Source organism: Syngnathoides biaculeatus, chromosome 7 (assembly GCF_019802595.1).
Source record: "Syngnathoides biaculeatus isolate LvHL_M chromosome 7, ASM1980259v1, whole genome shotgun sequence".
Taxonomy (NCBI): domain Eukaryota; kingdom Metazoa; phylum Chordata; class Actinopteri; order Syngnathiformes; family Syngnathidae; genus Syngnathoides; species Syngnathoides biaculeatus.
Window position 1 is genome coordinate 3,885,584 of NC_084646.1, and position 24,193 is coordinate 3,909,776.

Genomic DNA, 24,193 nt, shown 5'->3' on the forward strand with positions numbered 1-24,193 from the left:
TATTTATTCCCTGGCATGTGGCATTTGTTGGCGGTGGTCACAAGATGCATTTTAATTGAAAAGACAGGGCAGGGCGGCAGGAAACAGAGCACGGCAGCAAAATGGAGACTGTGGAGTATAATATAACATCCAAACTTAAGATACAGCAACAAAATATGTTTTTTTTGGTATCCTCAAATTAAAAACAATGACAACTCCCCTCTGCCAATGAAGGATCAGTCAGAGTCATGCACACGGCATGGTTTGGAACAATTGAAAAATGAAATCACAGATGACCCATAGACGCCAAAAACTATTATAACACATCCTTCTGATTGTGCAAATGTACACTAGATTTAGTCAAATTCAAGCTTTTTGCGATATTAGTAATGACTCCAAAAATACATCCTTTCTAAATTCTAGGCCCCGTATCCCCATGAGCAGCAGCACAAGACTATTCTGTACGAAGCAGACTTTGGCTTCGATCCATGCATCCATTTTCCATCCTGCTTATCCTCACTCGGGTCGCGGGCGTGCTGGAGGCGATCCCAGCTAACTGTGAGTAGGAGGTGGGCACATGGTGAACATGGTTGCCAGCCAATGGTAGCGCATTAACAGCGCTGTTTAGATGTTTATATCCATGATATCAATGTTGTTGTCTCTTTACTGTGCAGTGGAAAACTCAAAGCCTCACAATCAGAACTGAATCCTCTTTTCCTTTCGGCTTGTCTCATTAGGGGTCGCCATAAAGTGTTATTTTTTTTACATCTAAGTCCATCTCGTGCATCTTCCTCTCTAACACCCACTGTCCTGATATCTTCCCTCACCACATCCATCAACCTTTTCTTTGGTCTTCCTCTTGCTCTTTTGCCTGGCACCTCCATCCTCAGCACCCTTCTACCAACATACTCACTCTCTCGTCTCTGGACATGTCCAAACCATCGAAGTCCGCTCTCGCTAACCTTGTCTCCAAAACATCCAATTTTGGCTGTCCCTCTAATGAGCTCATTTCTAATCCGATCCAACCTGCTCACTCCAAGCGAGAACCTCAAAATCTTAATTTTTGCCACCTCCAGTTCTGCTTTTTGTTGTGTCTTTAGTGCCACCGTCTCTAATCCGTACATCATGGCCGGCCTCACCACTGTTTTATAAACTTCGCCTTTCATCCTAGCGGAGACTCTTCTGTCACATAACACACCGGACACCTTCCGCCAACTGTTCCACCCCGCTTGGACCCGTTTCTTCACTTCTTTCCCACACTCACCATTTCTCTGTATTGTTGACCCCAAGTATTTGAAGTCGTCCACGCTCGCTATCTCTTCTCCCTAGAGATCCACTCCTCCTCCACCGCCCCTCACATTCATGCACATATATTCTGTTTTACTACGGCTAATCTTCATGCCTCTCCTTCCCAGTGCATGCCTCCATCTTTCTAATTGTTCCTCCGCCTGCTCCCTGCTTTCACTGCAGATCACAATATCATCTGTGAACATCATACTCCAAGGGGATTCCAGTCTAATCTCATCTGTCAGCCTATCCATTACCAAAGTGAACAGGAAGGGCCTCAGAACTGATCCCTGATGCAATCCCACCTTCACCTCAAATTCTTCTGTTATTCCTACGGCACACCTCACCACTGTTCTGCTGCCCTCATACATGTCCTGTATTATTCTAACATATTTCTCCGCCACAGTACCACAGTCCCTCTCTTGGTACTCTGTCATAGGCTCTCTCTAGCAATACAATTAGAACTGAATATAGAAGGAAAATAGAAATTTCTAATTGCTTCTCATTTCTCGTATCTTACGAAACCCAAAATATACACGGCTATATACACCGGTCGGAGGGTTGTCATTAGGAACCGCGAGTGACCTCCGGGTCTGCGGGTACCCTTGTAATTCCATCTTAATGAAGGCGATGAATAAATGATTTGAGGCACTCAGGCATTGAGGGGTCTGATCTGCCATCAGCAAACCTCTGTGGGGCACCGAGGGAGACCCCGTCCCTGCTCCTTCTCCATCTTTAACCTTCGCAGTTTTACATTCCTCAATTTTTCCTCTCACCTTGCACCTCCGTCCTCCTCCCTCCCGCACAACCTTGTTACTGGCGTATAGCGAAGACCCCCACCCGTCAGACCCAACTCATCCCATCCTGAACAGCTGTTGGGTGTTTACATATGTCATTGAACAAAAAAAAAATGTCAAGCATTTTTTTTTTTTTCTGTGATGCTGATCGTTACTTTACCGTTATAGTTTTGTTTTGTCCTCCCCACCCCCCTTTGTCAGTGACTTCAGTCGGGTGGGGGTAAAAGTGTAACTCAGAGAGATCCGGCAATCTCACTCTATGGACCTGCAAACAAAGATGACAGTAATAAAAAGAAGAGCCAATTGCTTTTTCATTTCATTTCCACTGGGAAATCAGGTGGAGGGAGGAATAAAGGAGCTATAATAATAAAGTTTAAGAAAAAAAAAAAAAACGGCCTATGGCTTTCCATTCCCTCAGCAAAGCACAAGCAACAGCCACTGTGGACAGTGCATCGCTCAGGGTCTTCCACATTATTGCCAGGAAGGCAAGAGGCTATGAAGCAAGCAGCGGGAACTTTACGAGTAAAAACATAAAGTCCTGAGCTCAGGGTGGACCGAGTGCCATTAAACACAGCATGGATAAAGCTGACAATATGGGGAAGGAAATCAAACATTTTCTTTCATCCAACCCTCTCGGAAGATGAAAATCCAAACACATTTATTGTGTTCACGCGGCGAGAGGAAGGTGAGAAATGAGGGGTGCGCGAGTAAAAAAATAAGGGGGGGGGGAGATCAATTCAACAAAGGATCATCATTTTGTGCTGCAACAATTCAGTGGTAAATCACAGATTTTGAAGAGAGAGGAAAAAAAAAAAGATATTCCCATGAATGACATTTGGTTGACAGAACGTGACTGTGAGGCCAGCACAGGTTGCACATCATGTAAGAAGGAAGCAAACAATCAAATTGCCACAACTGCCGGAACAATGTGAGGAGGACTTTCCCAATGTTTGCAAAACAACAAAAAAAAAGGGACTTTTATGCTGTTGACCCCAGCTAGAAAGCAAAAATGAGCACAATTAACCTCAAACAGGAATTGCAATATGGCTGACAAGCATGGTCAATGTTTCAGTGATTGCAACGCCGAGACAAATTTTCAATGTTTTTCTAGTTCTGCTGTCACACCTAAAACCTCAGTGCTGGTTCACTTCAGTATGGTTTGCTATGCATTCTTCAGAGTCCTGTGAAGAAGTACCTAAAACCAATACTTGGATAAAAGTACAAGTAGTTTGCTTTACTTGATTTCAAATGTCACCACTCCATGTACAAAAATAAACGGAAAAACCTTTCAAATGACAGCAACAGGCAAAATCCCAACTATTTAATAGTAACTATCCATCCATCCACTGTGGTACTGCATGCGTAAGTCTGGTGTGGCAGAGAAGTATGTTAAAATAGTACAGGACATGTATGATGGCAGCATAACAATGGTGAGGTGTGCCTTAGGTTTGACAGAGGAATTTAAGGTGGAGGTGGGACTGCATCAGGGATCAGCTCTGAGCCCCTTCCTGTTTGCAGTGGTAATGGATAGGCTGACAGATGAGGTTAGACTGGAATCCCCTTGTACCATGATGTTCACACATGATATTGTGATCCGCAGTGAAAGCAGGGAGCAGGTGGAGGAACAATTAGAAAGATGGAGGCATGCAGTGGAAAGGAGAGGAATGAAGATTACCCAGAGTAAAACAGAATATACTGTATGTGCGTGAATGAGAGGGGTGGAGGGCGAAGAGTGAAGCACCAGGGAGAAGAGATAGCGAGGGTGGAAAACATCAAATACTTGGGGTCAACAATACAGAGAAATGGTGAGTGTGGGAAAGAAGTGAAGAAACGGGTCCAAGCGGGGTGGAACAGTTGGCGGAAGGTGTCCGGTGTGTTATGTGACAGAAGAGTGTCTGCTAGGATGAAGGGCAAAGTTTACAAAACAGTGGTGAGGCCGGCCATGATGTATGGATTAGAGACAGTGGCACTGAAGAAACAACAGGAATCTGAACTGGAGGTGGCAGAAATGAAGATGTTGAGGTTCTCGCTCGGAGTGACCAGGTTGGATAGGATTAGAAATGAGCTCATTAGAGGGACAGCCAAAGCTGGATGTTTTGGAGACAAGATTCGAGAGAGCAGACTTCGATGGTTTGGACATGTTCAGAGGCGAGAGAGTGAGTATATTGGTAGAAGGATGCTGAGGATGGAGCTCCCAGGCAAAAGAGCGAGAGGAAGACCAAAGAGAAGGTTTATGGATGTGGTGAGGGAAGACATGAGGGCAGTTGGGGTTAGAGAGGAAGATGCAGGAGATAGGCTAAGATGGCAAAAGATGACACGCTGTGGCGACCCCTAACGGGACAAGCCGAAAGGAAAAGAAGAAGAAGAAGAAGATCCATCCATCCATTATCTACCGCTTTTCCGGGTCGGGTCGTGGGGGAAGTAGCTTCAGCAGAGATACCGAGATTTCCCTTTCCCCAGCCATTTCTTCCAGCTCTTCCAGAGGGATCCCGAGGCGTGCCCAAGCTCGCCTGGAGACATAGTCTCTCCAGTGTGCCCTGGGTCGTCCTCGGGGTCTCTTTCCGGTGGGACATGCCCGGAACGCCTCACCAGGGAGGGGTCCGGGATGCATCCGGATCAGATGTGCCAGCCACCTCATCTGGCTGGCATGCGGGGGAACAACGGCTCGACACTTAGCCCATCCCGGATGACCGAGCTTCTCACCCTATCTCAAAGGAAGAGCTCGGACACCCTGCGGAGGGAACTCATTTCGGCCGCTTGTATCCGTGATCTTGTTCTGTCGGTCCCGACCCATAACTAGTTGAGGCTAGGAACGTAGATCGACTGGTAAATTGAGGGCTTTGCCTTTCGACTTAGCTCCCTCTTTACCACAACGGACCGATCCAAAGTCCCCATCACTGCAGACGCTGCACCGATCCGTCTGTCGATCTCCCGCTCCATTCTTCCCTCGCTCGTGAACAAGACCCCGTCATATTTGAACTCCTCCACTTGGGGAAGGATCTCATCCCCAACCCAAAGATGGCACACCAACCTTTTCCGACTGAGGACCATAGTCATAGTAAATATCATTATACAAAAAGCAAAAAACAACTTTCTTTGGAATATATTGCTTGCCGTGTTGGGATCCCACTTTTATATAAGAATATGACACTGGGTATGTTTGTTTTATATTTACTATGTTTTTCTTGTTGCAGGGTTAGCATGCTTCTTGACTGGCTGTTCACACCATTGTGACTCAGGTTCTCCCAAACAGGTTTTGGTCTTAAATATTGAACACATTCATTTTTTAAGATTGTGGGGACAAAGCCGTTCTCTGATTAAAGTCTAATCTTTTAAGATTGTCTGACGTTTGATGGCCTTGTTTCGGATGGGCTCAAATCAGAACAAAAATAGCCCGATTTTTCAATTTATGTATAAATTTGGGTTTGCGCACCGCGGAAGGAATGGAACTCCATCCGTAACCGAGGTCGTCCCTGTAATGAAAACACATCTGCACAATTTGCCACGTCATCTTGCAGAAAAAGAAAATGTAAGGAAGACAGACTTGGTTGTCTAAAATCATACTGAATTTTTATATTGTCGGATCAATCAAATTGGAGACGAGGCAATATATATATCATGTGTCTAAAACTGCTCAGAAATGGCAGATGGTTTATGATCCTTTCAACCGAGTTTTTTTTTTTTTTTGCTTTTTCTTTTTCATTGCATTGTTCTGTGCAGCGCCATCATTATGTTGCTCATTACCATGGCATATATTGCAGCTATCTATGCATGAACATCACGCTTAATGGGCCACAATAAAGACAGCGCTTTCTTTGTTTTATGGCTCCGTTTTCTAATGGCCTACTTGGCTTTCTTGCCTGCTCTCTCCAAGGAGCCATCCAGATCTCTTTAAGGCCCCGTGATATTCTCAACACACACTTTCCTCTAGGCCCTATGTTTGCCTCCATTCAGTCTAGCAGGCTTGCTAACCCCCCTCCCTGGCAGCCAGGGTCCACCCGCAGCAGCCCAGGGCCCTTCCTGTGCCTTTAGTTTCATTAGCAGGCCCCAGATGCTTCGCTGCTTACGAAATTATGAAGGGCCAAAGCCGACCGCCTCCAGATGGGACCCATCTATATTCAGATGAGCCGTTTCCTCATATTCAGAGGAATCCCACCCCGACGTCCTACAGTGTCGTCAACAAACATGCTGACAAACACAAACACAAGTGAGAACAAACAGATGCACACATTCACAGTGGAAGTTGCGTGCACGCGTGTCGCGCGCGCAATCAAGCCCTCGCGGGCACGTGACACGCGCACACACACACACACACACACACACACACACACACACACACACACACACACACGCACACAGACACACACAGCTGGGAGGAAAAGTGTTTTCGCTGTCGCACTGCAGTCTAAGCTGTCGTCTTGAGCTTTTATAGCTTTTATCTCGTTTTGTTTTGTGGACATTGAAGCATGAGATTTATAAAATGGCCGTTTTACAGTTGCACAGAGAGAATTCAGCAGCAGCCACATTAAATTGGCCTCGGCATGTGAAGCAATTTGTCATCGCGTGCCACTGAACCTGCAAAGGTTACAGCCAGCCATTATAACGCCATTGATGCATAATGGGGACGAGTGTACAGCATCTTTAGTGGTTATCATGTTCACCTAAGCCCCTCCCCCCCTTCCCCAGTTTAAACCAAATGCCGCTTTTGTACTTCTCAGCTGGTTCTGCTCGACTCACTTCAATTTTTCACTTCAAAATAGTCCCACGGCCAAAAACAATAGCCTCAATCGGGACGAATCAACAATGGAGGAGAACAATGGTCTCCTTTCTTTACCTTTCAGCATGTGCCCAGTAGGGAGACAGATTCACGAGGAGACTGAGGGCAGCAAGAAAATGGATCACTGCAGCAAATTGGAGACTCTGATGTGTAATACCGCAGCCTCCAAAGTTTATGCACAGCAACACGAAGCGTGTGGGTTTATTTTTGCCATTTCTAGATGAGCATCTTCAAAAACGATCATCCCGAAGCAGTGGGTTTACGCCATCTATGTTATATGTGTCACGACGCTCCGGTACGGGGGCGGACCCAAATGCAGGACTTCGAGGCAGAGGCATAATGTTCAATGTAGTTTATTCCGGAAACTCGGTCATACACGGTGTAGCAGTCCGACAAGGCAGAGGTACAGAAATGCGAGGCCAGGGTGGGATCCAAAAGACATGCACCAAGGTCCAATGACTATGGGGCGAACTAACAACTCAACAGGACAGGATCAAAGAAAAGTGCAGAGAATCGCTGTGACTAGGGTTACTCTAACTCAAGCGTAGAGCAGAGAGTCCCACAGGCAGTGAATGCAACTTGCTAACGCAAGGCAACGAACTGGCAAATGCCGGTGACAAACACTCCAACTTAAATGCCTGTCTAATTACAGTCCCAATGCAGTGGTGTGGCCACGCCCCTCTTGGCAGTGGCCAAGTCTTGCTCATGACAATGTGCTGGGCTAGGGCAACATCGGGTAGACTTGATACGTAATGTACTGTATGTTGGTATGTAATAAACTATGCAGGGGGTCATTTCTATAATAGAATCTCTGAGGATCTGGCTATAAGGACTTTTGGGGGGGGGGTCTAAACTGTTCAGTGTATACATATTGATGATGCATTAATAGATGGATGGCTGGTACATGGCGCATCCTTTGACTAATGCATTCTGTGTTCTTGCTGGGTTCGTTCAGGTTATTCTGAGTAACTTCCACTGTCAAAAATAATGTATGCCAGGTTCGCTGACTCAAAATTGGGAATATAAACGCGAATGATTGCCTTTCTCTATGGACCAGCCTTGATGATCTGTCCAGGGTGCAGTTCGTATTGGATTCTATTTTGAGACCTCTGATAAAGTGCTGGGGTAATGTAGTAATAGTAGTTGGACCTACCGTTGCATTACTGTGTTGACATGATGGAACAAAACCAGTCCGTTGCTGGGAAGAATGTAGATATCAGTCCTAATATGTCCAATGAACGCCTGACACCATGACGACAATAAACATGAGCCATAAATCGGAGTCGTGAAGTCAGATAGCCATTGTGCTTAATACAACCAATAACGTTCAGCATGCTATAACCTAGCATCAAACATGAAACCCTTTATAGTTACCCTAAACAGCAGTCAGCATCTCTTTACCATATGTAAATCTCACACACTGAATAGGAAGTAATCTACAGGATGTGAGTTTTCCAGTGTGAGAAACACGTCCTGGGACACGCCGGCTTTATAGGCACAAAGCATTTTATTGAGCGCACGGGATCAGGTTGTAGAGAGGCTGATCGCGAGGTCTTTGGTCTACAACACTAAAAGCAGCCGCTGACTAATAGTACAGTAATCAGGGGACTGTTGGCTGCAGAGAAAACTGCAACGCCTCACCTAGTTCATTATAAGATGACACAACCAATTTGTACCTCTGCCTGCTGCAATCTACCAAATCTCCCCTGACAAAAGCATTTAGATTAGAGCGCTTTCAGGGTGGACTGGGCTGACATGCATACCCGGGCTGTAAAGGGGAAATGAAGTGCCTTTTCAATTCTACTCCAGGCAAACATAAAACTGTCCAGGTAAGTCATTTGGGAGCTGAATGGAGAGCTGGAAGTTGTCGCTGTCGCAGCACCCCATCGCCACTTTTATTCCTTTCGACACAATGCGGTTCTTCCCGCGCGCGCACAAGCTAACGCGAAACCGTCCCGATGCTCATCGAGGAGATTATTAATCTATTTGTTACATTTTGTCCCATTATTTCTCCGACGTAATCCTCTGTCACTTCCTCTGGCAGTCCCGCTAATGAGTTTCTGTGAACAAGGGAGCTGTTGATTGTTAAGATTAGCACATCTCCATTTTCCACACTCTCTTTACCGCTTTTTCGTGGTGATGTCCCCCTCCAACACTGAAGAATAATGACTCTCGGATTTAAAAAAAAAAAAAAAAAAAAACTGAAATGGAGTGTGATTCATCTTAAAAAGTCGATCTCTGTGATCACTTTTCTTTCAAGTCTTTTCAGATAGTAGACAGAGATAACGGTGGTGCAATACTGGTGTGTCCTATCTTATAGTGCCACATTTAACAAAACACGAAGGCAGCGAACCTCACAACGAGCAGCTGTTTGGCAAATAGCAAACAATTTCTCAAAAAAAAAGCCAGGTGTGCTTGCTTGAAGGTGTCTATTGCCACTGCCACAGTTAAAATTTACAGTAAAACTAAACATAAACCAAATAATATTACACATTGTGTACTTAAACACACCAAATAACTGCCTTATGACAGTCTGCTATCTTACAAAATGCCATAGGCAGGCTAAGTAAAATGAACATAACACAGTTATAAACCCTTAAGAACAGATACTTCAACACAAATGAAGCAACACTGCTGACAATGATTTTAACAGTATTCACTGGTTTGTGTTTTTTAAGCAGTGTGTGGAGTTGGCATGTTCTCCCCGAGCCTGTGTGGGTTTTCTCCGGGTACTCTGATTTCCTCGCACATCCGAAATACATGGCAAAATTATTTTACTACAAAAGCCTTAACAAAATAGAAAAAAAAAACCCCAACAAATAAAAAGGGAAAATTAATGAAAAAATGGGTGGAGGTGAATACTATTACAATAATACATTGTGTACAATTTATTTTGAATAAAAATATAATATTTTTGTGAAAAGAAACTAAAATACGGAGACACCATTTAAAAAAAGCAAAACTAAAAAATAAAACCCTAGCATTAAAAATACATTATTATTACAGCGCGGGGCGGCACAGTGGCTCAGTTGGTAAAGCGTTGGGCTCACAGTTCTGAGGACCCGAGTTCCATCCCGGCCCCACCTGTGTGGAATTTGCATATTCTCCCCGTGCCTGCGTGGGTTTTCTTCAGGCACTGCGGTTTCCTCCCACATTCCCGAAAAACATGCAACATTAATTGGACACTCTAAATTGCCCCGAGGTGTGATTGTGAGTGTGGCTTGTTTATCCCCGTGTGCCCTGCAATTGACTGGCAACCAGTTCAGGGTGTACCTCGCTTCCTGCCCGTTGACAGCTGGGACAGGCTCCAGCACTCCCCGCGACCCTCGTGAGGATAAGCAGCTCAGATAATGGATAGATGGATAAGTCAAAGTACTGCTGCATTAGCAATTTGTACAAAAGGTTAAGCAATCTTTAGCGTACATTCCAAACTACTTGCACGGAACACAACATAATATCAAAGCAGATACAAACGGGGTTAGAATGAGGGCATTACTTCAATTTCTTCCTAAACTGTCGAGGGAATAGGCAGCGCATGTGCATCATCTTGCCATTTGTTTTACTGCACCTCAGGTGACCAATTTATTTACTAAACACCTGGGAAAGAGTAATAACAAAAGAGTGAAATCTGTGATAATGAGGAACAATTTGAATAAAGGTTAATTGAATGAAACTGCATTTAAAGACGAAAAGGAAATTATTCATAACAGAAAATACATTTCAATAATTTCTTTATTTATTTACTAAAGCTACATCGATTCCCAGTAATGTTTCTTAATACAGACGAGTCAAGGTTTGCTTTGCTGTGTTTCAGCAGTGGGCAGTCGTGAAAACATGTCCGCTGTGTGCATCGCGCCTTGCTAGCGGCTCAGGTCAAAGGTTACGATGGCAGAAGCAGAGGCTACCAGAGGCGGTAGCAAATGTTCCCGAGCAGCTAAATGGGTCACTTGATATGTTTATGAAGCGGATCTGTTTGAAAATGAATCGTTAGTCTCGGTTTTCATGCTCAAATTATCCGAGTCGGTCCCTGTCCTGTTTGCCCTTAATTAACAAGCGCTCAATTCCCCTATTAATTAGCACAAGCTATTAGGTATTTTACATCACTCTTCATTTGCCTACAATTAAAATGTCTATTATTAAAAGGCATGCCACATGGTTAATTGTGTGAGCGGCTCTGCGGCAGCGGGAGGGGAGAGGAGGAGAACACCGGCAGGAAGCAATCCTCCAGCCGAAGAACGGGACCCGCCGCTCCAACGTTGTCTGTCGCACGCTAACTACGGAAGAACCCAGATGAGCGAGCGCAGCGGTTCCGTGGGAGGACGGAGGTGCGGATATCATCAGCCCAATAAATTGCTATTAGCGCTAGTGACAAGGAGCATAGATTTAAGGTTGTAGGACACACATTTATGCTTTGGTCTAGGGAATAAACGTTCCTTTGGGGATAATTCGTCCATACAGTGTCTGGGGTGTACATTAATTAAAACAGCGAGAAGTTACTCTAACCAATCGTGTTACTTCTCAGCACTACATTTTTCCTTCATTACTCCTTTGCGTCAATAATCTACTTGAGTGAGACACATTTAAACAGGATACACAGTTTGAGGCTCGTTCAAGTCCCGGAGTCAGTAAAGGCAGTAAATACACAATATGATAACTTTACATACACGCAAATTAGTGGTAACTTTTATCACGGTTACAAAATATTATAACATATGAAATACATTTTAGATCAACATTATTTAGTAGCAGAAATGTTTTATTTTTTTCTTAAAAGTGGAACATAATACTGTAACGACGTCTTCTCATCGGAACCACTGATTGTGTAGAGCAGGGGTGCCCAGACTTTTTTACCCCAAGATCTACTTTTCAAGAAGGCAGCATCTCGCGAGCTACCGACGACAGGGGGGGGGTGAATGATGATGCTCCCAAACTGTTTTAAGGTTAATGTTATGTTGCCTCCTATATTTAAAATACAGAATTAGCTTTTTGTGCACTGTATTGTCTGCGTTTTCATCCTGGATCAGGCTGTGCCAAGGTGGAATTACGCTGGCATTATAAAACACATTGATGGGCTGCGTAAGTACTGTAACATTTGTAATTATGAGTGTACGTCTTCAAGAGCGGGGGGCGGGGACGGTGGGTGTAAGGTAAGCTAGGAAAAAGAGTGTGGCAGAGCAGCGGTCGTTGTTAGAGAAAGTTCCGTGCATATTTGCGCACGCGCCCATTTTAGAGGGAACATTGGCTGATGTCTTTTTTTTCCAAGAAATATATACTATATATACTATAATATACGTTCCCTGTGATTGACTGGTGCCATTCAGCCAAAGTACCACCTGTTGAGGTGCGTTGACAGTACTAGGCATGATTCCTGATTACTGAAAAGACTCCATCATAAAATTTATATTGGACTGCAACAATATTGATACTTAACTCCTGTGTATCGATACTGAGAAAATGACATTTACAGTCTAATGTAAATATTCTGTGCCACCCCTGAGATGCAATTCTATCCAAATGCAAAAACGCAGCTACAAGTGCACAAAAGGAAATCGATGTGAATTATTTTATTTTACGGCTGTTGAATATGTCGGATTCATTGAAATTGTTAAAATGTGTGGTAAAATAAAATATAGAATAGCCAAACATGTGTGACAGTGTCACACTTTCTCCTCATTCGTAAAGCGAGCACTTTCCACTGTAAGTATTTTACATCCAAACCAGGCTACGACTAACCTGTTTGGTTGCTTAGCAACCAGTGGCAAACATGGACATGCTTCTGCCAGGCCGCCTTCATTCCCGCGCCGGACTGCGTCGAATCCGACAGTGAAGCCCACAATGAACAAGTGCAGTGTGACAAGGCCTTTAGCCTGTGAATGGCTCACGACCAGTTCATGTCTCACGGAACAGGACCAACATGGGCATGTCCTAAAGTCTCAAAAGTGTTTTGGAGTTCCTTGAAAAGAATTATAGAACTTCAAGTTAGGTAATACTGGTCTTGGGTGTCACTAAGAGGGACAATGCAAACAGCAGAAGAGACAGTATGGGAGTATTTCTTCTCGTTCCCTCATCCTGGATCACCTTCCTCACCCCTCAAACCTCTGCTAAGTCTTAACAAGTGGAAAGGGAAGCGGCAGGCCAGAGCTGCGCTGATTGACAGAACAATTACTGCAAACACGCACCTCAACGGCGAGGTAGACAGCTCCAAATAGAATTTCACCTGGCTGTTGCATCACACGCTTGCAGGAATACCGTTGGTAGGAAAGCAAAATTGGCCTGACAGAGGAACCGAATGACTGACAGACTGACTGAGTGTCTGGCTGACTGACTAAAAGTGAAGCGCTTTGAGGGGCGCTCTGGATTTTTGGTTGACACCATGTGAAACAACAACAACAAAAAAAGGAAAGATCTTGTTTGGCTGCTTTCAAACTATTTAGCAAGCCAGTGTCTCCACCTCTGTTCGTCCGCTAGCGGTTAAAACTGGAGCTATTTTGAGCCTCTCACCTACTTGACAGTGAGGGAAAAACGGAATATTAAATTAAAATAATCCACGATATACAGTAGATCATGCTGATGGTCTTATTTTTACCACCGTAATTCCTGGCCTACAGAGCGCACCTGGTTATAAGCCTCACCCAGTACCTTTGTAAAGAAAATACCATTTGGTACATACATATGCCGCAGCTAAGTAAAAGCCACAAGTGCCCACATTGAAACACGAGAGAGACGGTACACAGAGAGTTTAATGCTAGCGCCGTCATGCTAACGCTAATGCTAGCGCCACCACTAATGCTAACGCCGCACTAACAGGGCTGGTTTAAAAAAACATACCGGTAAAAACCACTGAGACACGGCAGTATAACACCCTATCGCAGCGCTAACAGGGCCAGACCAGTAAAAGTCACTTCCTCGGCACATATATTCTACCAGTCTCACTCTTACCTTTTCCGCTCGAGTGCCTCCTTGCGGCCATCAGAAAAATGCACAAATTAGCTGCATCACCGCATAAACCGCAGGGTTGAAAGCGTCTCAAAAAAGTCGCAGCTTATGGACAACCAACACCCTTAGACCAATAAGATAAATTTACGATAGAAAAAAAAAAAAACTTCAAGCTTCACCTATCACCCGTGTTCTCTGACCTCTATGACACACAAGATGGGGTAATTGGAAACCTATCCATAGGCCGGAAATTACGGTACTTGTTATGATTCTGGACTGTAAAGTGAATGCAAAGGTATGAATTATTGAAATTAATATACATTTGAATAATCGTTAACTTTGCTAGAGGCGGCGAATTTCAAATGCGGACACTGGATCGTGTTCATTTTCGACAAGTACGGAGGTTTACAAGGTACAGTGACGGTCGTGGCCTTTGGCGGTGACAACCTTGACCAAGGGCTTCCCTTTTGTGTTTTGTTTTGTCGTTTTCTCCCGCCGTCCATGTGCCTCTACATTTTCCTGTCTTCTGATATTTTTGTACCCAGTGTGTGTGTGTGTGTATATGTATGTTTGTTTTTTTGCCAGTCTTCTGTGCAGAATATGAAAAGGATAATCCAAAGTGGTTGACACTTGGTTTATTGCTGAAATGGAGGAGATTTTGCCAATCATCTTCAATTCATATGCCATCAGTAATCTCCCATACATGGTGGATGTCGGACAGTTCTTTTAGAAAAGGGAGTTTTCACTGGTTGCTAAGCTACAAACGGTACTTTTTAATATGACATGCAGGGACACAGTCAATATTTGTCTTTATTATACTAATTAAAGTGCCTGTTTTACCTTCAGTCAATTTAAGGGATGGAATATAGAGATAATAAGGAATATGCAGAAATGCCGAAACACTGTTTGTCCAAATATGGTCAAATTAATCAACCTGGCGTTGTCAATTAGTTCCGTCTGTTAATTTTAGCCGACACTAACCAATTTAAAAAAAGCTTGAGAATGTGAATACATTCTACTTGTCATGAGCAAGGCTGGACCCCCGGCCAAGACAATGTATTTAAGTTGGAGTTTTGTCACTGGTTTTTGCAACTGCGTTGAGTATGCTTTCCCGCATGCAGGGTTACTCCGCTACTGCACCATTATAGCCCAGTCACGCTTTTGGTTATGCTTTTTAGTTGACTCACATTTATTAGACATTTTTTCTTGTGTTTTGGATCCTGCCTTCTTGGACTGTGTTGTCGTGCACAACTTTCGTTTCTAATAAAAACCCACTGAACATCATGTCCTCGTCTTAGAGTCCTGCATTTGGGTCCGCCCGTTCACCTTTGGTTTGTGACAGTTATGCTTTTGAAAGCTCGGAGCTTTCTTATTCCATATGTTGCCTAAATTGAAAGTATTTTTTTTATTGTTCTTTAGACGATAAGGAGTGCAAATACTAAGGTTAAACAAATTTGCATGGGCTTAATTTGTTAAAATAAACCACTGTAATGCTTCATTGCACCACGAGTCACGGCGGTGTTATTGCTTTGATATGATTCTACAACATTATATGATAGGAATACACTAATCAGGTATGGTGGCAATTTGAACCAACTAGTGTTTTACAACTGAAATGGTTTTTTTTTGTTTTTGTTTTGTTTTTAATTTTCTAAAAAGTAGTGACTTTGGTGGTGGAAGAATTCTGTCCAGCAGTGACAATCTATAGTTTTTTTTGCTTTCACTGTCTAAAACACAGGTGTCAAATTCAAGGCTCGGGGGCCAGATCCGGCCTCGCCGCGTGATTGTGATATGTGGCCCACGGAGGCAAATAATGTCTATCAACTTCCATGATTTTTTTGTTCAAATCTGTTCCAAAATTTCAAATTGTCCTATCATAAATGATAACCTTGAGAAAGTACAAGCATTTTTGGGTTACCAAACAGCAATAGTTGAAAAAAAATATTACCCTTGATTTCTGATTCCAAAACTAGTTCATAAATTTCATGTGTAAAGATGATGAGGCGGTTTAAGATTTTTTTATGGTTTCACAGGCACAACAGCCCTCTGAGGGAAACCGCAAGTACAATGTGGCCCCCGACAAAAATGAGTTTGACACACCTGGTCTAAAAGCTGGCTGGGATTGCGCCTCATGCTAAGAAATATCAGCGAGCGATGTTACTACTTGTTCAGACTTGAGGTGGTTTAATACACCAAGAATAACAATTAATCCGTCCCGCATTTCAAAAGCAACCCTCCTTGTGAACAGACATAAAAATGTATTTCATGTCAGAATCTATGGTCACAGCTGCCCTGATTTCTCCAAACCAGGCAACTGGAGTCATGGAGCGAAGTATCAGCCGAGTAAGGCGTGGATGAAAGGATGCGGGACAGATCCTTCCACTTGTAGCTTTAAATGCGCGACGGGACTTTAATCTGTCATTTGTCCCTCCCCGAGACGCCCCATTTTAGCCAAAGCCAGCCAAGCTCCGTAGCCTCGGGGAGCCGATGTTGCAGGGGCCCCGGGACATAAGGCACCTGTGCCAGGAGATAAAGGCTTCACCTCTCGGGCTTGTACTGATATGTTTTCTTTTTATAGATAAAGATGGGAGGGTTGGAGGTGTGAATGGCAGAATAATCTTTTTTGGTTCACCCGATGCCTGTCTAGCTGCCTGAGTAATATTACTTTCTTATACTTTCTCCACGTTTTCTGTCAAGTTCCCTGTCAGTCTTGTGCCATCTTTTTTTTTTTCCCTTATCACTGCTTCCCTCTGTAGCGTCTTTATCCTGTCCTGTGTGAATTTGGATCAGACGGGCAAAGCTCTCTGCACTCTGTTTCTTCCCCCACCCCCTCCCCCATCTGCAACTGTCAAAAAACAAGATTACTACTTTTGGAGATCTCTGGGCTTTGTCCAGCAAATGGAAAGTCACAGAGGTGGCAGCGTCGAATGCAGCTTGACCACTTTGTGGGAACACATGATGATTATGATGATAATGTTACACCCTTGGAACAGACACCATATTTCCCAAACGCGTGGGTGCGTCTTACTACAGTGAACAAAATAAGTATTTGAACACCCTGTTATATTGCAAGTTCTCCCACTTAGAAATCATGGAGGGGCCAGATATTTTCATCGCAGATATATGTCCACGGTGAGAGAGATAATCTAAAGAAAAATCCAGAAATCACAATGTATTATTTTTTAATGATTTGTGTGATACAGCTGCAATAATTATTTGAACACCTACCACCTTTCAGACCCCTCCATGATTTCTAAATGAGAGAACTTGCAAGATAGCAGGGTGTTCAAATACTTATTTTCCTCACTGTACATCTTTCACAAATGTGATCGTTTGAAACTGAAAACACACAAAGGGTAAGATGTCGTCAAAAAAGGATCATTAATTTTTCCAACCTCTGCGGAACGGCAGTGAAATGGAGGAATGTGCGCCAGGGGAGCATTAGCAACAATGGTAACAGATTCTAATTATTCTTACTTTTTCAAGATAATTATTTGATGGCGACAGCTCCAAGAATGATTTGTGACAAATGCAATATGACGAGTCTAGCCAATGCTAGCTTGTGAAAAATTAAAAAAAAAACAACCAATATGCAATGTAGCGTGCTTTTTTCCGACATTTCTCAAGAGTTGAATCAGTACAAATACTTCTAGAAGCTTGTGGTTGATTTAGAAACAAGTCATCTTAAAGTTTGTTGACATATCTAAATATATATACTTTTGGATTAGCGGCATTACGACACAATAATAAAAAACCACGATGACGTTTTTGTTCCCACATGTCTTCTTTCACGGCGGAGGAAGGAGTGAGTCAGGAGGGCCGAGGTGCATCACGTCGCTCGGCGCCGTATCACAGACAGCAGTTCATCTGTCCTGTCTACGCTATCGAGCGCCATCGTTTCCGTCCATTAGCCTGCGACCGACGTGCCGCGGGACGGCCGGCTCGGGGTGCGAGGCTAGGCAGACGCGAATGGCTCGGGGTGGCAGATGCCTGGTGCTTGTGTGGATGCCCTCCATCAAGCGGTGACAGATGTCAGGGCCGCTCTTGGACAGCAACACTTCATCACACTACTGTGTTCTCGCGCCTCGCCCCGCCGAATACACCAGCCTGCTTGGCAGGTGCCGCATCCACACACAGACACACACACACACCAGACACGTGTGTCTGCTTCCATCAGTCATCCATAATATATCAGACAGCCATCATACTGGCAATTGATGGATCACATGCTAATGGGAATGGACTCCCTCCAAATTGAAGGTAATATGGTTAGGTTGGACGGACGCTAAGAGTTTGTGTTAAGGAACGTGTGTTTTGTCGGGCACCGTTCTTACAGGTGTTTAAGAAAAGACGACATTGCTATTCTTCAGGCAGCTGGTGTCAAGGTAGTAATTAGTCACTTACCATTTGGGCCTGCTGGTTGACTTGACAACAGGAGACATGCCATCACGGTAGAGGCTCTTGGTCTTGGAGAAGTTGACCACGTTGAATATGACCCTCTGCAAGACAAAGAAGCAAGAAAACTCTGTTTTGTTTTTGCCCAGAAGGAACATCATTCAGACAAAGAATAGTCATGATCTTGGGTTCACTTGTTTAAATGGTGCTATACACTAATTTCTTTAACCCTTTGCCTGAACTCTATAATTATTTTTTTCAAACAAATTATGATGTATTCATTATAAACACAGATGCTGTGCCAAAATAAAAACGAGGTTTGTCATCGTTCTAAAAGCAGTTAGGAGCTAGGGCGAAGTTCGAGCAGTGGGTCGTCCTGTGACTGAAGGGTCGTGGTTCAAATCCAACCTCCAAGTGTGCTCTTATTAAAGCGTCCTTGGGCAAGACACAGTAAACCCTAATTTGCTTCCAGTGGGTGTGGCAGCAGCTGCCCATCAGTGTATGAATGTGTGTGTGAAAGGATGAATGTGAGGCTTTGTAAACTGCTTTGTAGATTGTGTTGGGGTAGGTAAAGCACTATATACGGGCAGTCTATTTACATTATTTTCATAAAAATATTCATTCTACATTGCGTTTTTCCAATGATACAAGTTGGGGCACCATTGTCAAAACTCCAAAAGGTTGTGCAATTTGGAGTATCATCTTCTTTTCCTTTCGGCTTGTCCCGTTAGGGGTCGCCACAGTGTGCCATCTTTTTTCCATCAAAGCCTATCTCGTGCATCTTCCTCTCTAACACCCGCTGTCCTCATGTCCTCCCTCACAACATCCATCAACCTTTTCTTTGGTCTTCCTCTCTTTCTCTTTTGCCTGCAAGCTCCATCCTCAGCACTCTCACTCTCCCGTCTCTGGATATGTCCAAACCATCTAAGTCTGCTCTCTTGAAACTTGTCTCCAAAACATCCATCTTTGGCTGTCCCTCTAATGAGCTCATTTCTAATCCCGTCCAACCTGCTCACTCCGAGCGAGAAACTCAACATCTTCATTTCTGGTACCTCAAGTTTTGCTTCCTGTTGTTTCTTCAGAGCCACAAACTCTAATCCGTACATCATGGCCGGCCTATCCACTGTTTTGTAAACTTTGCCCTTCATCCTAGCGGAGGCTCTTCTGTCACATAGAACACCAGACACCTTCCGCCAACTGTTCCACCCCGCATGGCCCCGTTTCTTTACTTCCCTACCACATTCTCCATGGGTCTGTATTGTTGACCCCAACTACTTGAAGTCGTCCACCCTCGCTATCTCTTCTCCCTGGAGCTTCACTCTTCCTCCTCCGCCCCGCACATTCATGCACATATATTCTGTTTTACTTTGGCTAATCTTCATTCTTCTCCTTTCCCGTGTGCCTTCATCTTTCTAATTGTTTTTCCGCCTGCTCCCTGCTTTCACTGCAGATCACATCGTCATCTGCGAACATCATGGTCCAAGGGGATTCCATTTTAACCTCATCTGTCATCCTTTCTATTACTACCGAAAATAGGAAGGGGCTCAGCGCGGATCCGTGATGCAGTCCCACCTCCACCTTAAATTCTTCTGACACACCTACGGCACATCTCACCGCTGTTTGGCTACCCTCATACATGTCCTGTACTATTCTAACATACTGTATGTCTCCCCTACACCAGACTTGTGCATGCAGTAGTATCTGAAGTACTAATGCAAAGAATCTGATTCACTCAAGGTTTGCGAAAGCAAAAATGGGTACAAACGATTGCTCACGCAAATGGGTATGAAAGTTCATCGACGAACCTGGCGGACCATGAAATGTGTCTGCCAAACATGCAAAATCTCCACTACATTTACCTTACTCATTCTGAGAGGTGTATGTGCAAATGGATAAAGTCAGCACATGTAATTTCATTGATCCAACCTGAGACGAACTGCACTGGTGTTCGCGGCGTCACGGTAAGGTGAGGAGGATGTGAAGGCAAATTGAGAAGCAACGGGGGAGAATGGAACTTTTCTGCGGAGTACAATTTTGTAGCTTAGGGTTAAGGTCAGGGTTTAGCCTAACCCAGTCACAAGAAAGAGTCTTGCCTCATGAACTTTGTCGACTCTTTTCAATTATGCGGTGCCCCTTGTCGAGTGCTGGCCTCTTACTGAGCAGTTTTGCAGCACACATGTATCAAATGTAGCAGATGTATCATCATGTATCATACAGCATCCATGTCCTAAGTTTTAAAACCCAATATTAGACAGGATAGGCACTCAGGAAAAGTTCATTCAAACATAGGACTTTTGTGTTATTGCTGGCTTTCGCCCAAATTAGCAGAGCAACAGATTTTTTTTTTGCGGAACTAAGTATTGTTTCTTTGTTTTCCACTAACACTTCTAATTCCATCATTTGAAACTTCATTTTGCACTTGATGTGCTCTCCCAAATTTTCTGCAGTGAAAACCATCACAGCTACCTCGAGCGTAAAAACCGCTTCGACACCTGTTGCCAACACCACACATAATCCGTTAAGAGTGAGTGAACAGGTAACTCAGTGCCAGCTATCTGGGATCTCGGTAACAAACGAACACATACATACATATAATCTTAATGTTTTTAAATCATGCGCAATACACACCAACAGTCAATAACAGTGAGAAAGTAGTTTTTTGTCTGCTGTCCAACTTTTTGTAAAATACAGCATCACTCACATTTCACAAGCGCGCCATCGCATTCGCAAATCTGCACAGTCGAGAATGAAAAATCATGCCTGTAAAATTTGTTACGAGTAGAAAAAATAGATATTGAAAGACGTCGCTTATTTTGTGTAGTCTTGACATTAATTTGTGTTTATTTCATAAACGTTAACTAAACAAGACTGCTCCTAAACAATCAGTATTCACCCCGTAACAGGAAATACAAGTTAACTGTACTGAGCATGTATGGAAGTGATGCCAAAAGCGCATGTTCCAAGCTGCTTCACGTACTGCGAGTGCATTTACGTCAAAAGTCATCAACATCATGAGCCATGTCAAAGGAAAGTCAGTTACACCAGAGGTGCTTGATGTGTCGATCGCGAGGCAGTTTTGGTTGATCGTGTGACGGCATGCCCCCCCCCAAAAAAAAAAAGACGTTAGACTATCATCCACCTCATCACTTGATTCAGGTGTGGCCAATACATCGAGCACACGTACATAAAGGCATGTTCAAGCAAGCCGGCCTCCAATATACGGCAGTTGCGGCGATGCACGCGTGCACGCCACCCCGACCCCACCCGTTGGTCGATGGCGAGAGGTTGCCTGCCTGAAGAGTAGATCTTGGGGGAAAAAAAATCTGGCCTGAGTTACAATGAAAACATTTCTGGGATGTAACACAGATGATGTTTCAGTATCTTAAGGCTCCGTCACACCATGACGTTCTGGTCAACGTCCTCTGAACATTTCAGTCGTTCTATTTTTCAGCGTTCTCAAACCCGGATGACACATCTGGCGTGTGATTAACGTGTGTCTAACGCATGACTTAACGTGTGTCTAATGCACGAAAAGCGTGTCTAAAGCACGAAAAGCGTGTAACAGCGACCAAATAAGATACCCCTAAAAAGCAATAGCGTGTGCAAACGCGTCATTGGGGCGCGACGAGCGATTTGTCAACGTAAGACGAGTGTGTTGAGCGTGTGACCAATGGGTGAATAAGGACAGAAAAGCATTTTGCTGGCGTGTAATTTTTACAGTGGAACCGGCACTAAAGCGTTGCAAAGTTCATTGTCACTTCAGTTGTTGTCGTGAGCATCATGCCGCCGAGAAGAAAAAAAAGTTAGGGCGCGGACTTCAGCAACTAGCGCTGCTAGTAAGAAAGCTAAGCCTCTTTCATCACGAGCAATGTGTTTGGAGGAAAAACAACAGCAGGAGGAAGAGCACGTCCGCGAAGTCACGCACCATGTGACACCCCCTGGGGACCCTAAACACCTTGCAAACCCCAGTGAGGACGGTCCGACAAAGAGACAAAAGAAGCAAAGAAAGGATTGCAGGATCCTGGACCGGGCTGTTGAGGATAGTGTGGTGGAGTTTTTCCGCGAAAACGAACTGCTGCTTTCTGGATCTTCCATAGTAGGTGCTCTCTACTGTAGCTTAATATTAAATGGACCTTGCTTACAAAGCATCGGTTTATATACCCATATGCATGGACGTTCTCCCGAACGGACGAATGACGCTCAATGTACTCCAAAGGACGTTCGTTTGACTTTATTTACACGCTGTGTGCGCTACGGGATTGTTCAGTGGTCGTTGACAGGTCGCCAGTGAGTCGTTCACTGCAAAGCAAACGATGAAGTAACAACCAAGTAAAGGTAGAGTTACGACTGACTAACGATAGCCAAACGCGTCCAACGCTCGGCGAACCTATGTAAAACGTTCCACGAACGTTTTGAACGTTCTGCAGCGTTTAAAATTAAACGTTGATGAACCCTGGTCTCGGTGAGAACTTTTGTGCATGTTCAAAACTTTTTTTCCGGACCGGCGTTCTCCGCCGATTCCCAGCGATCATTGACATTCACTAGTGTTGAAACAACGCTCTTCTGGAGCTATCCCGGCGACCATGGGCGACTACCAATGTTTCCTCCAACGCTGTAGAACGCTGACCAGAACGTCATGGTGTGACGGGGCCATAACTATAATAGGTATGAGATTGTGATTTACTTTGATTTGATCTAAGTTGTAATGTTAGACTAGTCTGTCCATATCATTTCCCCCGTGGTATTGCGTTATCTTGAAGTTGAAAACTTTTCCCCTCTCCAGGCTTTAGGTAGATATAGATCATCTATTGCTAGCTTTCATCAACGGATTGACAATAGAAGATAGTCCCATAAATAAAATAAAAAATGATTTGGTTATATGAATATTTAGTTTTGAAATTGAATGTTTGTTGACCTGTTCAAAAATGTCTGTCTCAGTGTGTGCAGTGACAATAAATTATGATTATGGTATTAGGTAACAACTACATACTTCCCTCAGATTCCATCGCTAATATGATTATGGTATTAGGTAACAACTACATACTTCCCTCAGATTCCATCGCTAATTACACCCGCAACTTTATATCTGCGGGTATTACTGGTTGACCACGCCCGTAACTTTATATCTGCAGGCATGACTGACCACACCTGTACATTTTTCAAATGTGAGTGACTGATACAGTATAACTCTTTTCAACTTACCCTTACAGCAATACTAATAAAAGGCCACTAGGGGAGTGTACTACTCTGCCAACACAGAAAGGATCCCTTTCCATTATCAGTTTGTCAGGCACCATCAGAAGGTGCTTGCTTACTTCAGTTTTTAGTTTTGTTATACAGGACAGTGGTCCCTGGCTTACAACAGAAATCGGGATCCACAGTAGTCTATCACTAACATACGGTAATCCGGTAGAAAAGTCATAATTACAGTGAATGCTCATATGAAAAATAATTGTACGCTATAAATATAAAAACAAAAGAAAAACAGCAAATATGACAGTGACTGAGTGTGCTTTGTTCAGCTGTGCAACTATATATTCTTAAGATACTCTCTAACTATGTCAATCAACCAAGAACCCCGTCTACCATGGTAAACTTCTCTTCATACTTATACAGGAGTTAAGATTGCTACTATGTCATTAAAAAAAAAAAACTGCCTGATCCATTACTAAAAGTTTTATTTCATGATGAGAATTTGATTTTTTTTCTTCATCAGAACAATTTGGAACAGATTATGTTCAATGTTGGCGGTTCAACTGAAGGGTCTCCAATACTCGAGTTTTAAAAATTTTGTACAGAATCCGACAAAATCTTTAACAGGCGGACACCGTCACGAGCCTCTCACATTAAAGTGAGGAGATATGACTGCTTTAATGTCCTGCAGCTGATTCCTTGTTATATGAAAAAAAGAAATCCCAAACACGGCAGTGACTAATCTGAAAGAACAACATGGTCCTCCACTGTGATTCAGCGCTCCTGACGACTGAATCTTTTAGCGCATCTGTTGGGGACCAACGTTGCT

The 24,193-nt window shown here is 43.8% G+C and overlaps 1 protein-coding gene across 3 annotated transcripts in view; it reads right to left on the reverse strand.

Annotated features, from left to right (window-relative positions):
• The window catches only part of LOC133503111 (BEN domain-containing protein 5-like), a 278,787-nt gene that overhangs the window by 134,795 nt on the left and 119,799 nt on the right, over positions 1 to 24,193 (reverse strand). For all 3 annotated transcript variants that reach the window (XM_061824322.1, XM_061824321.1, XM_061824323.1), the window contains exon 4: positions 18,181 to 18,275. In XM_061824322.1, coding sequence (XP_061680306.1) covers positions 18,181 to 18,275 — 95 coding nt within the window. The remainder of the gene's footprint in view (positions 1 to 18,180; positions 18,276 to 24,193) is intronic.